Raw genomic sequence first — 18,284 nt, forward strand, 5'->3', positions numbered from 1 at the left:
ATTCTATTGTAGTGAAATAAAACACAGTAAGCAATATGTCTTTCTGTATGTGTATCCTAAAATAAAGATATTTAGAATTAAACTCAGTTCTCTTTAATTCAACTCAAGATAAGTAGTTTAGATATGGTCAAAAAGGTATCCTAAATATAGGAATTGAAAATAACCACCATAAAATTGACAGGACAATTTATTTTAAACTAAAATTTATGTATTTTCTTTTAGAACTGATTCTATTTATTAAAATATGAAATGACGAATATTCTGATAGAGGACAGTTAAAATAATAATAGCTATTTTTTAGCTACCAGTTGAACTGGTTTTATTTGTGGTGCTTTATATATTTCAATTATAATAATATGCTAATGATACATGTTGTTTGAAGTTCAATAATGCTTCTAAGTTAAAGGTATACATTAAACACAAGGAATTCAAAAAAGCTACAACATACTTACTAATACAACTTTCTATTTATATTATACAATTTTAATATAGAGTAAAAATACATAATAGCATAAAATCATGATGTATCTTCAATAATTAATCATCATCCACAACACAGGACACAATTGAAAAAAATTAAAAATAAGACAAGGATCTAACAATCCTATAGCAGCAAAGAACTGTAGAATAATATTTACAAATGATATTCTAGGCTTTACAGACTCTCCCTTCAAAGCACACTAATAGGATTATTTAGTTTGTAGTAAGTTTGGGAAACATGGTTTTGTGTCCTTCCTTTAAGCCTCAAAAGTTACAGAATATAATCATTACATTATATCTTTCTCTTATCCAAAAGAAAAAAAACTAAATTTGCACCCATATTATATCACATCGAGAAAAATATTTCCTTGATCCATCCTCCTTGTACTTCTTAATCACTTGTTAATGTAGACAAAGTTGACAAAGCTACTTACCGTGCCTTAAAATCTTACAAACCTTCTGCTCCACTTGTGCTTTCATTCCTTAATTCAGTATGTTGCTATGTAGGACATGAGTCTGCCTTGGATATTTCTAAGGTGTCTACCTTACTCCTATGGCCACATCATCAACTATGCCGTAGAGATCATGCAAGTTCACCTGGCACCTATTGAGTTATCTCTGGAAAGAAAGCCCTATGCCATGCTGGCAAAACTTCAGCCTCGTATTTTAGCCATTCCAAAGTCCTTTCTCTTTAGCTAAACTACAGAACATTATCTTTAAAACATTCTCAAGGAACAATGTCTTAGAATCATCTTGAAATCAACAAAGTATGACTCCTTTACAGCATACATTTAAGTTCTTATCAACTTAAAGAATAGAATGAATTACTTGATTTGAGGTCTGAAAGGTTTAATAACCTCACACTGCTTAAAATTGAAGATGGGTAATTTAAAGGTACAGTGGGCTCAAATATAAGTCAACCAAAACCATCATTCCATTTTTCTTACATCAACAAAGAACTTTTATGATTAATATTGCTCATAGCTTCCTTTTAAATCTTCTCATTTAAACTAAAACACATAGGCTAAGAATAGTCTTAATCGATTACCTTTGCTTGCACTTTCCACATGTTCCAGCTCATCAGGAAATTTCAGGATATCTCGGTGTTTTTCCTCACATATTTCAGCAAGAAAATGCAAAAGGGTTGTTTTTTGATCTGCTGACTTTGTATCTCTGATCTGGAAGGAAAAAATAGCATGTTTTTGTGGCATAAATAGATTTTTTTTCTAAACAAGTCAACAAACAATGAGTGACTATAGATCATGTTGAGGTTCACTTGAACTTTTTTTAAATTAAATTGGCAGTTGCTTCTTTAATGGCATCTAGTGACATAATTCATGATCTTAAAATGAACTTGGTATTTTATAAAGGAGAAAAACACTAATACAAGTAGCAAATTAAGTCTTAATCTATATTTTCAAAAGATGTCTGAATCATTATGGCAAAATGAACTATTCTTTTTATGAGACACAAACACTCATTTAAGTATTTATAGCAATAGCCTCATTTAATGTGTGTTGATGCTAACAACACTCTGGTATTTGTATTATTATAAAAATATATTCTTGAAAGATGCATTCATTTGTGAGATTAAATTTATTTCCAGCTATCAGCGATGCAAATTTATATAAAAGAGTCAGCATGATTTACATATCTTTACTTGCATGGGCCATAAGAAAAAAAATACAAAGTTGTTTCATACAGAATTATGAACCAAAATCAGAATACACAGTCATGGAAACGTGCAATTATTTATTATATATTTGCTTAACATTGTACACTTATTAGAGATACTAGAAAAAATGTCATCAATAGAATGATAAAAATCTTTAAAGGATAGAACAGAAAAAATTTAGGAGTCTCTAAAATTTTCTTATTTAAATTTCTTATACTAGATAGAGCTGCAAATGAAATCAAGGATTTACTTAGAAACAATTCATAAATACAAGGCAATGTATCATATTTTTCTCAGTTTATTCGATGTTTTACTTCTATAAACCTTAGATGATGGGTTTATCCACTGGTGTTCATACGATTAGGTGTTTTTAGTTTTAAGGATTACTCTGTTTAGAATAAATACATTGTCTTCACAAACAGTTTGGGGAATGACTGCAGAGGATACTTGAGTAATTACAAAATGAATTAGTCTTTGTTGTTTTAAATAACTAAAAACAAATATAATCATAATATTATTATATTAGGCCTATTTCAAATCTGTTTTATGCTAAGCTTTCTTTTTAAGCTAAGCTTTTTATCAACTATTTACATCCTCATGAAGTGAACAGATTATAGAGACGATTAGCCTCAAGATTCCATAAACAAATGGCCACAGGAGGAATAATGTTCCAGGGTTCATCATTATTTCTTTGAGAAATTCTACAAAAATAGTATTTCATATATGGAAAATATCTAAAATGCTGTACTCATGCTCATTCACCAAACAGCTTTTAGTACTACAAGGTTGAATCCAACAATCCAAGGACAAGCTGTAAGAACAAAAAGCAACAGGAACCTCAAGGCAGTTTATCTTAAGTATGGCTAGCAGCTATAGAAGAATCAGTTGCAGGCTCTGGTCTTCAAAGACAACTCTTTAGCTGGGATTACTGTGTCATATGCTCACAAAGTACATCATTTTTACAGTATGTGGGACATTTAAAAAAAAATCCCTTACAACTTAACATCCGAGATTCCCTCCCCCCAAAATAAGTGCCAAGATAAATTGCAGAAAAAAATCTCCCCTTCCCCACTTCTCAACAGTAAGAAAATTGACTTTTTCCAAAGTCTATGGAGACAAAGACATACAAACAAAGACGAGAAAAACAACAAACTTGCACACTGTTCAAGACACAAAATTGCACAAGTATTTTATAGCTGTTAAAATTGTACATAGGTAATGGTGCAAAATAAACAGAAAAATGGTATTGGAGTCATATGCCAATTTTACGCACTTCCTTTTCTTTGTCAGTCATATGTCAATTTTATGCATTTTCTTTTCTTTGTCTCAGGCTTTACATTATTTTACAGTAAAAACTTCAGCTTTAGCATTCTTAAACTGCTGAATTTACACATTTATGTGTGTAACAGTATGTGGCTGTCTCTGTGTTGTTTGCATGTGTGTGCACTTGTGTGAGGATTTGTTCACCTGTGTGTGTAGGCATTGAGGACATAAGTCAAAATCTGGTAGTGTCTTCCATTATTCTCCATCTTGCTTTTTTAGACAGTGTCTCTCACTGAATGTGAAGCTTGCTATTCTAGCTAGACTTGCTAGCCTGCCATCCCTAAGTTTGTCCCTGTCTCCACTCAAAAGAATTTAGACATGCTCTACTATGGCTTTTTATTTTTAATAGTTTTTTTTTTAATGTGCTTCCTAAGAACCCAAATTCAGATCTTGTATGTGATCACCAAGCACTTTAGTCACTGAACCATTTTCAAGCACTGAAAAGAGCTTTCATATTTATTCACTCTCAGTGCCACGAACAATATAATTCTATTATGCAATTTACCATGGTCAATGGTTGAATCTACCAAAACAAATACAGGATAACATCTCAGTTAAGTAAATATGTTATTATTTCTAATTAAATAAATATACATCTTGGAAAAATATGCTTTTGAATTTTAGAACCATAACATCCCCTTCAAAGCCTGGGCAAACAGGGTAAATCACTGGCCTTGACAATCTGAGCAGTATTTCAAGTTAGTATGGGAGGCAAGGTCTTTACTCTATATAGCAATATTTATTTTAGAGAAACCCTCACACACAGAGTCTTTTTTTAAATGTCGCATGGTCTTTTAATCCTTTCCTCTATACATAACCTTTAGATCAATCCTTTAAAACTAAATAATATTAAAATATAATGTATTATATTGTGTCCACACTAATTCTTACTCTGTATCATTTATACACTGTTTATACTCTTTTTGTCTCAGTCCATGCAATACTATTCATTTTCAGTTCAGAAAGCAACTAAAAACCTTTCATCAGTCTTACTAATTAATGACATTTATCCAATAATTTGCTGTTGTGAGTAGACAAGCTGGATATATTCATCTCTTGGGGGCAGAGCAAGGGTAATCTAATCGGAATATGTACAAAATCACTTTGAAGGTAGTTGTGGTAGTTTATTAAGAGATAAAATTGATTTCTATTTGATATCTGGTTACTTGAAATCATGTTAAAATTTTATATTAATGTCAAATATCTAAACAAGGAGGTACTCAAGTTACAGCTTGCCTAAATCTCAGAGGCAAGTATATTGTAAGTATTTCAAAGACTGGTGTAGCCAGAAGCAAAGTGCCTTTTGGCACCTTAGTCTTTTTTCAGCTTTATTCCTTCTTCAAGTCTCACTGAGTAAGGACACAGGATAGACACCTGACTTCTTTTCATAAGCTGCCAAAGGTAGGGAGAGGCTACTCCAAATTGCCTATTTTGTATGTTTTTCCAAACACTAAAAACAAAATAATAAATTTATAAAATAGAACTATTTTGGAAAGCTAAAAAATTGTATTATTTTAGTAATCTGACTTAGTGAATACCAATGAAAATAAAAATCATTTCAATAACCAAGAGCTGCCAGCTAATAAACCACATACATAGTAGCTTTAATTGCAGTCACCTGGCCAGTAATTGTTACGCACAAAGATTAATAACTGAAATTAAATGAATTCTATCTCCCTTATCTTTAATAACATTCAGAAATGGTACACAAATATAAAATATCCTTGGTAGAACAACACCTACTTCTATGGAAAATTCTCTCTCTCTCTCTCTCTCTCTCTCTCTCTCTCTCTCTCTCTCATACACACACACATATTTATTTATTTATTAATTTATCTAATGTGCATTGGTGTTTTGCCTGCATGTATGTCTGTGAGAGAGTGTCAGAGCCCCTAGAACTGGAGTTACAGTTATGAGTTGCCATGTGTTTGTTGAGAATTAACTCAGGCCCTTTGGAATAGTGGCCATTTCCCTTAACTGCCGAACCATCTCTTAAGCCCCACTGTTCATCTCTTTAAAAAATATATAAATAATAAATGACAAAAGATAATTTTTGCATGTTAAAATACAATAATAAGGCTTTGGCTAGGTAGATAGCAAAATGAGTAATTAATGGACACCTAATTTTTTTAAAAAAATATAGTTATTTTTAGGTGTATGTGTGTTTGTGCATATGCCGCATATATTCAGGTATCTTTCGAGGCCAGAAGAAGGTGTCAGATTCCCTGGAGCTGGAGTTAAAGACATATGAGAACTGCCTGATATGGGTGCTGGGAACTGTAGTCAGGTGCTCTGGATGAACAGTAGGTGCTCTTAAACACTGAGCCATCTCCCCCAGGGACCCCTAAAAGAATTAGTGATTCTAATTCTAGTTAATTCAAGCCTAATAATTATTAGCCATATCACTGTTTTGAAATCTGGCTATTTAAAGACACAGCATCCTGCACACAACTGGGGAGCCAGAGAAAACATCTTAATGATCCATATCAGTCACATTCAATCCATCTGTGAAGGACCTTGTCTATAAGTAATTTCCCTTCTGTTGAAACAAACCCATTTTTTTTCTTGCTTTGTCCTCAGTTGGAAAAAAAAAAAAAAAAAAACAAAACCCTGGTCACTGTCCTTTGTAGAGCAACTTCTCAGAATTAAATTTCTTTTTTAAAATAAACTAAGCAACTGTGGTTAATTCAGTTACTCCTTAGAAACACCATTCTTCAGTTGTTTAATTCATTGCTAATAGAATTGACTGAAAATGTCCAATGCATCTACATCATCTACTAGAAAAACTCACATCAAACCTCCAACTTTTCTTTTGCATATAAGACCTTTGGATGATGGTTTCTGACTTTTTTTCTTTTTTCTTCAAAATTGTCACTTAAAAGCAGATTACAGTTGCTTAAATATACACCATGTGGTCATAGATTAGCCCAGTGTGTTGTTATCACTTTCCAGAAACCCACTTTCTCTTTCCTTCTATTTGTCAGCTAAATACCTGCTCACACTTTAAGACTAATCAACTATTTCTAAGTACTTCCCTCATATCTTCTATGCTGTGAATAATAGAACACAGAAGTTTCTGCATGGAATATTGATCTTGAAAGCTTGGAGAGACTGTTTAGTAGTACTAGGAACATGCCATAATATACTAGTTCACCAACACATGTTTCTGAATAAGTTTTTTTTTAATTCATAGTAACTCTCATTTGTGTAGGGCAAATAGGAATACAGCTAAATTTAACTCTATTGTTATGTAATGACAGAAGCACAAACACACTCATACATGCACACAGGCAGTGACTAACAAAGCTAGACTTCTCCAGGACACACTATGTGCTGATAATTAGGTGTGAGTGAAAGTCAAATTGAAGTTATAATATTCTCCATTGTGATAGGCACTGTCCTAAATATTAGTATAAGAAACAAATAATGATGTGTGATAATTCTGAAGCATCAATGTTTAAATTTAGGTAAAAATATGAAACTACATAGAACAGAAAAAATACACATATTAACTTTGTGGCAAATGTCACAATTTATATAATTATATTATTATAAGGAGTTTTCAGACACAGTAGAAAAAAGATAAATTTGAGTCACTGTGGAAAAAATACATATTTTGTCAATGAATAGTAGGAAGAGAAAACGGAAAAAATCAGAACCCATAAATTTTAAATTGTGCTAATTAAAAGAATGGTGTAACGTGTCAGAAAATGCTAAGTTCAGAGTGATCTAGTTTTAGAATGGAGAGAGAAGCGATATGTAAATACTCTCAGGGAAAGTGGCTATGAACAATTAATTCTCTCTGCTGTATTGTTCATAATTTTCAGATAAAGATACAATCTGATTTTATTCATAATTGGTAGATACACAATCAGACTTGAACCTTTAGCCTACAACTTCCTAGTTCGACAATCTTGGGTAAACACTTTCCCTAATCATAAACTAGGTGTTAGTTAAGTAGCTATGGTCCAAGACATATTTATGGGACTTGATATGATAAAGTATTATCAGAACCATAATGATCATCAAACTGGAAGTAATGTGAACCTCCCTCAGTTTCCCATCTTAACATAATTATCAGACTCACATCAGTCCCTTTTTGATGTGGCTCTCTACTAGCATGATAATTTCATGTCTTGCAATGACCCTCTCCAAACTCTCTCTAACTTTAGCTATGTATATGTCTAGTGACACAAAGTTGTTATTGATTTTTATACCTGCTTTTTAAAAGACATCTTATATTCAGCACTGAAAACAATGCTATTCATTCAATGTTGGTTGAATGAAAAGGTAAAGATTCCCACATTCACTTGGTTTCTTTGTATCTATTAATATACTTTTCCCTTTACCAGGAAAAATGTTCTATGTTTGCGTGAAGGAGGAAAAATCAATATGAATTATCCATGTGCTATGTGCCTATGGTATAGGCACTTTGGCAAGTGCCTTGTAATCATATATTTTAAATCTTGAAATCAACCCAGTGAATTAGTTATCTCTATGCCCATTTTTCAGGTAACATAGAGCATATAGGCAGAGTTCACATAGTTAATAAGGGTTGGTGCTAGAACTCAGCCTGTTCACTTACACACATTGAGATTTAATATTTACTGGTTTTACTAATGGGCTATAGGTTATGAAGAAGGTGTTTGGAAAAGGGAGCCATTGTGCAGGAAGATTGGTCATTAATAATAATGAGTCCTTTCCAACTTCATTGAGTATAATTAATACCACTTGTGCTTTTCCATAGTGATTTATACATGCTCTGGTTGCAACATTTATTTCACAATACATAATTTTGTTTACATACTCAGTATCACCCACCAGATTGTGACCTCCTTATAAATGAGGACTATGATCAGATTTCCCCATGGAATGTTCAATGAATAAAATGCTCCAGACAAGCCAAAGATAATTAAGGCTAATTTGATGATTAGAGAAATCTTTGGTGACCTTCAAGTATTGTTTCAGAATAGTGCCAAGGACATAAAATTAAATTAAATGGATAGCCAGAAAGAGGAGGTAATGTGTAAGGATAATTTATTCAAAATATTGACTGTGGATAATAACTGGATAATAGAGGGGGCAGTAGAGCCAGCAGCTGGAAAATGGTGAGGCTAGTGGCAAAAGTTATTATAATTATCCTACTGAATAAGTTCAGCATAATTAGGCTGGAGGAGAATAGGAACCAGAAGAAATAAAAACAGAAAATCAAGAATTCATGGGTGCCTGCAACTACCCAGGCCCAGAACCAGGATTTAATGTTGACCCTCCCTAACAGGCACCTATTCAGTGATCTGTTGGGGCACAGGTTGGGCGGGGATCCTGTGGACCCAGGGTCATAGGATCTCCACAAAACAAGGCACACAGGACAGCAAAGGAATGTCCAGGAAGAATCCCAGTGAGGGTCAAGTGTTAATAATGTAGCGGCAACCAGGGGCTTATAACCAAGCCAATGATTTTTGTGACGAATGCCTGCATGTAAACATATATGGATAAAGGGGTTTACTGGGTGATTGACTCACTGTGTCACATTGCAGCTTCCATGATCAGATTTTTTTCCTTCTTTCCTTCCTTCTTTCCTTCTTTCCTTCTTTCCTTCTTTCCTCCCTCCCTCCCTCCCTCCCTCCCTCCCTCCCTCCCTCCCTCCCTCCCTCCTTCCTTCCTTCCTTCCTTCCTTCCTCTCTTTCTCTTGCTCTCTCTCTCTTCTTTCTTAATTTCCTTTTATTTATTTATTTTTTTAGATTTTGTTTTAATGGAGTGGGTTGCGGGGCAGAGGGCAGATGGAAGGAGAACAGAGATGGGTGGGATGCATGATGTGAATGATACAAAGAATAAGTAAAAAAAAAAAGTTAGAAATCACTATTTTGAAGAACAGATTTATATAAATTTATAAATTCAAACAAGTAATATTTCAAACAAGCAGGCCCCCCTCATGTTACAAAACGGTGCCCATGTGAATAACTGCACCCACAGAAAGCCTGAGAAAGCTTGGGAAAGACTAGAGTAAAGCATTTCGGTTTTCAGCCATAGCAGGAAAAAAAATTGCAGTGTTTTAAAATGCTGCCTTTCTGGGCAGTCCTGCTAGGGAAAACTCTGACTCTTTCAAGCACGCAGTCCCGACTATGGAGCTAAGGACACAATGTTGCAGCTTGCTTCCTGGCAAGGACCTTGAAATGACATAGAGTTGTGGCAATAAACAGGCTCTGGCCAGTACCTCAGCCATGATTTCTAACTGAATTAAAGGCCCATGTGGTCAGAAAGAGAGAGAAATACAGTAAAGAGAGATTCAAAGAGAAAAAAAAAAAAACAACCTCTAAATGGTTTACAATGTGTTAAAAATATATGCAGGCTTAAAAATAGGTTTAAAGCCTTAAAATAAAAAAAAAGGAGTAGTTGGGTGTGGTGGTACACACCTTTAATCCCAGCACTGGGGAGGCAGAGACAGATGGATCTCTGTGAGTTCAAGGATAGCCTGGTTTACAGAGGGAATTCCAGGACAAAGATATACAGAGAACCTGTCTCAAAAAGCCAAAAGTTAAAAGTAAAAATAAAAGAAATAGAGGTTAAAATAAAGCCATGTAAAGATGTAAACTACACAGAGAATCTTGATACTGTATGTTATTATGCTCTCTTTGAATTGTTTGAATGCTGAGGAAGGAGCAACAGCTGCTAAAAGATATTTGCTTATAAATGTTGCAGATAGGTATTTTGAAAATACCTTGGCTTCAAAATTGAAGTAAAAAGGTATGTTATTTTGGAGAAGAGATTTTGCTTTTGTTTCCACAGAAAATGAGAGGCTGTGGATTTATTCAGAGTTAAGAAAAATCAGCTTTGATCAAGGAAGACCACCTGAGAAATCTCCGGTAGGAATAGATGGCCCAGATGTCTGAGTTCTTCATCCACAACAGGTTCAAGACTGCTGCCTGAGATGATCAAGATATACAGGATTCTTCAGTCAGGACTTGATCATAATTCTAAATTTTTTTTAGGTTCCCATAAGATTATCAGTGCCCCGAACCAGCTGGAAGTAGCCTGGAATACTACGCCCACATTCCCAAAAAAATGGACTATGGATATTTCCTTTATTTATTTATTTTTCTTTGTACGGGAGAATTTTCTGTAATCTGTCAATCATGTTTTAAATAAGCACTGATTGGCCAGGCAGGAAGTATACATATTGAGTTACATACTGAGTTTTACTATGAACTCGTTACATTTAGGTTTTAAACATAACATTTTTAACTATTATTTTAAAATTACAGTTCATAGCTATTTCTTGTTGCTTATAACTATTTTCTACAAAGTTTTTTTGAGAATCATCTCTTAGTCTGGTTACTTCTTCAGTTTTGTTGGACAGAGCCATGATCTTTCTACAGCAGAAATTAGTAATTTAAATTTTTGAAAGAAAGGTATGACTATTTCTATTAACCACCTATCTTACATGTTTTATAAATTTATTTTCATATGACTACCTTAATAAACGTGAGCTTCTCAAGTTAAAAAAAAAAGAATCAAATGGTGCTAGGCTAGGGATGTAGCTCAGTGGGAGTCTTGGACAGCCCTGGATTCAACTCTCAGTACTTTTAAAGGACGGTAAAATAATTCATGGGTATTGGCTACATTATTAAACAGAGACTCCTTGACCAAAAGGACTGGCCTCCTCTGGGAAGCTGTTAGGAATTCAAATCAACTAAATCAGAGGGTGTTTTTTCCTGTACTTTGAAAAAGTGTGTTTGTGGGGGGAGGTGTTGAGAAAACCTAAATGTAATTTGAATGCATTCCAAGGTCAGGGAGCTACAATGACAAAATTTTCAGGTCAAGAGATACTCAGGCAGTTATCTCCAGTTTACCTACAAAATCTTACAATATTTTTTAAAATAACAACTTCTATGTTTGATGTGTTTTCAAAGCTTGATCTCGATTTAAAACTGGAGAAATCTGGAGCCATTTGTAGCAACAAAAGGACAGAACTGCTCTAACTGTTCTTGATTAGTCCATATAAAATAACACTGATCTGTATCATAATTTACCACTTACTGGTTCAAGAGCACAACAATCAAACAAACTGTGCATGCTGTGCTGTGGAGGCTTCCGATATATTGCTCATAAATCTTATAAACTCTCCCTTGTTTTTCTCCTTAAAACTATAGTAAAATTATACTCATGCCGCACTATATTGAGTCTGGTATACTGTGTTTCAGTGCAATGATGGACTAGATAGCCTAGTAGATTATTCGCGCCCTCTTAACTAACTGAAGCTGATAAGCAAATTCTCATATGTTAATGCAACCTGCCACTCAGATATTTTGTCAGAAAACTTAAGTCAGAAAATTAAAATTTTAGTTGCAGACAACTGGGCTTCAATGTTGGCCACAAATATACCTGTGGCACTAATACCTTCTTTGGGTTTACATGTCAGGGTTATTTATACTTGTTCTAAAGAGTTCAATGCCTCAATCCTTAGGCCACACAGAATATACTTATAGCAAATATGAGCACACTGTGCCCATGAAAATAAAATGGTGAAGTAGCATCCATGAGGCAGCATATGCTGATACTGTGTTACCAGAGTCAGCATCCCAATTTCAGGTGGAAAGTAAATTGTGAGAATGTGTTATATAGGAACAAAACGGTGGATTTTATGCATCTGACCCAAAGCAACCTTACACACCAACTTTAGAGTGTTACAGAGAAAATGCTTAGCTAACTTCATGAGAATGGCTGTAGAATGTATAGTGATCATAGATATAAAATAAAAGGAATGCAAAGGAAGTCATACACATACTCCCTAGTGAGATGTTTCTTGGTGCATTTAAGGAGGTCTAACATGAAAGTGGTGTTAAAGTTTACATTTGAGACAAAACTTCAGGCCAATAAATTACATTAGAAAGAAATCCTTTCAGACCTCTCCCTTTCTCCTTATATTTATGCAAACAGCTACAACGGACTCAGTGAACTTAAGACCTGTATTAACAAAGAGTTGCCCACTCCCCATGTGTGAAGGAAACAGCCCTAACATACCAACATGACCAAAGACACACCTATACTGGATTATTTAACCTTAAAAAGAAATAAGATATTTCATTGGAGAGAGAGATATTATTGAATCCTTGAAATTGAAACCATTTAATCTATCACTGTGATCAGATAATTCAACTTTATTTATTTTAGTAAAATGTGTCCTAATTATGGTTTATTTTCCTATTATATTTATATATTCATGGAACAGTTAATATTTAAGCAATCATGAATGCTCCAGTGCATATATCAAAACAACTACTACTGCTTGCCAGTCTTGACACAGCACATGAATCCTAATGCTAGTTTCCTTTATTTATTTATTTTTTTAAATAAGTTCTGCTCTCTCTGCCAAGGGTTGTTTGCAAATTATTGCTTTCTTCAACACAAGCACACATTGCAATAACACTGAGAAAGATAATGTACTTTTAAGGATTGCAATTACCATAAAGACATTAGCTCTGCAGCTACGACCAGACAGGTCTAACACATGCATTCTTGGCTTTATTTCTGAATCTGTCACCAAAACTCGTTTCTTTTAAAGGTGTTACATGACCACGGTTGACACTAATTCAGCCAAATGTAATTTACACCGGAAAAGATGTCCTAATTCTTTATGTAGACTGGATTGTCCTTTTTTTACACTCTTGATGTTTGTATTCTAATGGTACTTCCAACAAAAAGGGAACAGATGATATCAATTGTATAAAAAGTCATCCAATTTAAGAGCGTTACACTTGTTAACTTAATTTATGGTAGCAATCTGGAAAAGCAGAACTTAAACTTGAAACCATGACAACATTAAATGTAATAAGGATTCATCTCAATTGCCACCTTCAGGCCCAGCAGGGCATCTGTGCTATTAGTTTCTCAGAGAAGACAAATTCTGCTTTCCTACCCTCACTGCTCTACCTCTCAGGGTTTTCCTTGTAGTATTACTTATTCAAGGTGAATGCACTACACATGCATTACTCTGAAGTAGCCAGGACCAGTGGCAAATCAACAGCCACTTCTGTTCATTTAGGAAAGGTCACAATGAATTAATGAAACATGTCTGTACTTCACAAACAAAAGAAGGTCTGCTACTTACAAGTGCTTTCAGTTAATCAACCTGTCTATAGTAAACCCACCAAATTCTTCTGAGAATAGTTTTAAGAAGATCAAATTATTTTAAATATATATAAAAACAGTCTACAAGCATAAGTATCTCTTGGGTTTTTAACAGCTTCTTTAATAAGGATTGCTTTATACAAATACTAAAACCACCCAACTTTTATTGTAATGAGCATTTTTACTTAAACCTGACTACATGAAGTTTGAAAGAAAGTAAGATCAGTTCTTTGTCGTTTTTCCATGGACATAAGTTCAAAGATTATTACCACCAATGAGAAAGAACATGGGCAATAATGCAGGTAGCTATCACTCAGAGGTTTGTCATTAGTATAAAAGTAACTCTGATAATCAATAGTAAATATTTTGAAAAGCAAAATCAACAGCAAAGAGGAACAGCTGTTTAGGAGTTACTTAAATATATTTCTGTCAGTAGCTTTCTCCAATCAATCATTCATTCACTCATCTTCAATTCTCTATATAATTTTATCATATGAAGTAATATCAATCATTTTATCCTCTTGAGTATTTTTCTAATCACTTTCTTTTTGCAGCTCTGGGAATGATTATCACTGATATCTTATCATTGGTGCCTTATTACAAATAATGCAGCTGTGAATCCTCTTTTTCATTGTAAGAAATGAATATAACATTTAGTATTTTAAACATCTAGAGCTTAGTGACAGTAAAGACATTCACCTGCCTATGAAACCACTCCCACTATCCATAATCAGAACTTATTAACAGCCTAAGCTAAAATATTAAACACTAACAGTCTGTCCTCTTTCTAACCTTCCAAGTAGCTACATCTCTAGTTTTGTGTAAATTTGACTATTCTAAGTACACATATAAGGATAAGAATCATCGATGATGCTGCATATACCAGAAGTTCAAAGCTTAATCTTTTGGGAGTGGAACACAATAAAATATTAAAGGCAGGAGAGTTGTTGAAGGGTATGGTTCCAGCATGAAGAGGGAAGAAGATAAGAGAGGAGGGGATTTGGGGTGAAAATAAAATTCACTGCATAAACATATGAAACTATCAAGCAACCACAAAAAAATTAACAATAAATAAATAAATAAATAAATAAATAAATAAATAAAGCATATTGGCAATTGTCTGGAGTTACAAAGTAGAACAGAACAGGGTTGTGAGGAATCTATACTGGGTACTTTGGTGTGGGATCTGTAGTACTAGAAAAATGCCAATTTCACCAAACTTTATTACAACTGTGTAAGTTTTATTGTATGCCAATTATGTCTCACAAAGTCCCTTAAATAAATTATAGCTGAGGATCATTTTTCTTTTAAGTAGTAATAAATTTGACTGTTGCTGCTGCTGCAAACAAAAAAAATCCTCAAAAACTAAACTGATGCTTAAGGAAATCAATAAACACTTTGGCTTTTTCCATACGTGTTATAAAAGCTGAAAATTTGGAGCACTACACAACTTGAAAGGGGCCAGGCTATTACTCATGAACAATTCTGAAAATCAAGCATTTGTATTGTATTTTATATTTTATTTGTATTATATATATATTACTTCAAATATTTGAATATGATTTATAATAGCGTATGATGTTCCTTGATGTCAGATTTCTAAATATTATACTTTAAAATGGGTTTTAAGTTTTGGATGTGATGTGTCCTCCCAAAAGCCTCAAGGTTTGTATAATTTGTCCAGAAATGATAGCATTTTGACAGATTAGAGCAAGAACATATTAACCTCATAATGGGCTATTAGGAAGTGGGCATGGCATTAAAGGTTATATGTTTGTTTCCATTTAGGTTCTCTCTGCTTCCTGTCTGCCAAGAAGTGAGCTTCCTTGCTTCACCACAAGCTCCAGTCATGATATTCTATCTTTCTTCTGTCCAAGAACCACCAAAGCAACAAATTGTCATGTGAAACCATGAAGCTCTGTGTGCCAACCAATCTTCCCTCTAGTAAGTTTTTGTGTTCCTTGGGCATTTTGTCACTGCGATGGTAAGCTGATGAGATACAAGTGTACATGATAAAGATTTCATTGAATTCAAAGAGCAAATTCCTTTCTCTAAAAAGTCCATCTCAAAATAGTTTATATTTCATCATACCCGGACCCTTAATCCTGGGCATTAGATATGAAAATGTTTCATTCACACTTATCTAAATAAAAGTCACAAAAGTCTCTTGCTATGGCAAGCAGTGCTTGATTTTTGTGCCTTATTAGTGAAATGAGGGCTGTGTACATAAAGTAGTTTTAGTTATACAATTATATTGTTGTTTTGAGTTGTTAGTGTAAAATTATATAAAGCTAAATTAAAAACTAACATTTAATTAAGAGGGGGACAAGAAGGAAGAGGATTATGGGAAGTGAATACATGATATAGTTGGACTTAAATATGTTATGAAGCTCATCACTGTACAACAAATGCTACTGAAAATGTGCAAAAGATTAATGCAGAAGGTACATAGTTGCTTACGAATCAATTTTAAATATTGTACCATTAATAGAAATGTGTAGGGGCTGGAGAGAAGGTTCAGTGATTAACAGCACCTGCTGCTCCTGCAAGAGTAGCTGTGTGCAATTACAAACTTATACATACTGGCCCCCTGCTTTCCCTAACTCCAGCTGCAGGTGATACAAAGCCTTCTTCTGACTTCCATGGGAAGCAGGCATGCATTTACATGCAGGCAAAACATTCATATACATATCCTGAGATTCCATAATGTAAATGAAGAAACCAGAAGAACAGGGAAAAAGAAAAAAATGCCATTAAGGCTTTGTATTCACCCTCATGACAGAATTCAGAGAAAAAAATCAAATTGAAAATGAGTGATGTCCATGTTGAACTTGGGACTGGTGTGATCCTTTTCCTTTGCACAGAAGTGAAGCAACCTTACAGTGTGGGATGTCACCTCACAGTGTTTTATTGCCTTGTAGTTAGTTAGCCAACATTTATGAGCAACATGATTCATTTTTTATGTATGTTGCTATATCACATCCTGCTATCCCCCTTATGGCCCTCCCCACACACTTTTCCACTTCTATCTGGCTTTAGCATTACAATGTTCTGTATGTACCAACAAGTTAATAAAAAACAAAATGATTGGAAATATGTTTGACTTTTCTTTTTCCCTGCAAAAATCCTAGCAGTGGGCTCCACAGAGAGTAAGGGTTCAATAAATGTGGCCAAAATTACCAGAATAAAAAGGTATTTAAATAGATATAAACAATTTCTAAAGCCTCCAAAGTTATCACAGAGCTTAATGTTAGTATAAACTGCCACTTTACAAACTTTCTTCCAGTCACTGGTTCCCCTTATTAAGGCTTGCAATGCGTTCATTAGGAAAGCTTCATTTGCTCGGAAAACCAGCTTGTAACATGAGTGGTCACATTCAGTCACAGAATGCCATGTTTCATTTTCAACAACAGTTTCAAACAGGGTTTAAATCCCCTTTGAACAGCGATTTTATAGAATAAAAAAGCATTTGTTTTCAAACTTACTAATTATACTCACTAAATGCTGCTCATGTTGTCGACTTTCCCCCACTGTGAGAATTACAAAATCAGTCATAAGATTAAACTCAGCAAATGACTACACCAATTCACAGAATACTAAGCCAGCTGGGTTCATTTAAATCCTCTCTGGAAACAGTCTTCGTGGTGAACCAAGACAGACCTACAGCTAGTTCCAGAAATCTTCACTTATTTCTGTTGTGGTACTGAAAAATGTTTACAAGCACTTTGAAAAAATGGGAAAATCATCCAGGAATTTTCTAAACTAGAAAATGTTTTCTTTCAGTTAACCATACTTCTCAACCCAGCATGTGTCAATATTACTGTTTAGTCACAATTATTTCCCAAATATAGTTGGGAAACAGCAGGACCTAAGCGTTTCGAGGTAGTGAATGCCTTTTTGAGGACAGAAAAGGACTGCATGTATGTCTAGATAGGGAGCAGAACTTTTTCAATAAAGAAAAAAATGTGAGCAAAATAAAGACGACTTTTAAAAAGTATTGACAAAGACTACCAATCAAGACTGCATTTACAACGTACTGTTCTCTAAAGATTTAATAAACTGAAGATTTGAGGACTTAATGAAGTTTTCACACAACTGAAATTATAGTGTTGTAAATGTGCAAATCTAAAAGGATGTAATCAAATTCTGAGAAAACAAGGGTTACATTTAAAGTATTAGCAGACTTACACCTTGCATATAAATGATTATTTCCGTTTTGAAAATACTCTTTAAATCAGATCACAAGTACTATGCTTCAGACCTTAAAGTTTAGACAAAAGGAGAAGAAAGGAAAACTAAGTTAAAAGCTGGTTTTTACTCTCTCAAAGTTCAAGTCCACAGCAAATTATATGCAAAGAAATACATTCCTTCATAACTACAACATTTTGAAGTACACAGACAAACTTAACACCTGCTATATTGGGCTTCTCTGAAAACTAATCTCACAACTAGTCACAGGATACATTTTTCACACTGACTTATTTAAAAAAAAATACTGATTTCAAAAAAGTTGTTCTGAGGGGAAGAATTTTCTATGATGAATTTTTCTACTTTTTTTCCTTCTGTTCAAAACCATATCAAATGATCGTATTACAGTGAAATTGAGTATATGAATTATATTAATTTACAATTTTTTTTAAATTAGTCTCTTGCATACTGGGGATTGAATTCAGAAAGA

General features: G+C 34.0%; 1 protein-coding gene across 3 annotated transcripts in view; it reads right to left on the reverse strand.

The window, feature by feature from the left end:
• Diaph2 (diaphanous related formin 2) overlaps positions 1 to 18,284 on the reverse strand; it is a 703,438-nt gene that overhangs the window by 323,967 nt on the left and 361,187 nt on the right. For all 3 annotated transcript variants that reach the window (XM_057758989.1, XM_057758988.1, XM_057758987.1), the window contains one exon: positions 1,529 to 1,658. In XM_057758989.1, coding sequence (XP_057614972.1) covers positions 1,529 to 1,658 — 130 coding nt within the window. The remainder of the gene's footprint in view (positions 1 to 1,528; positions 1,659 to 18,284) is intronic.

The sequence above is a fragment of the Chionomys nivalis genome, chromosome X (genome assembly GCF_950005125.1).
Source record: "Chionomys nivalis chromosome X, mChiNiv1.1, whole genome shotgun sequence".
In the NCBI taxonomy this organism is placed as follows: Eukaryota; Metazoa; Chordata; class Mammalia; order Rodentia; family Cricetidae; genus Chionomys; species Chionomys nivalis.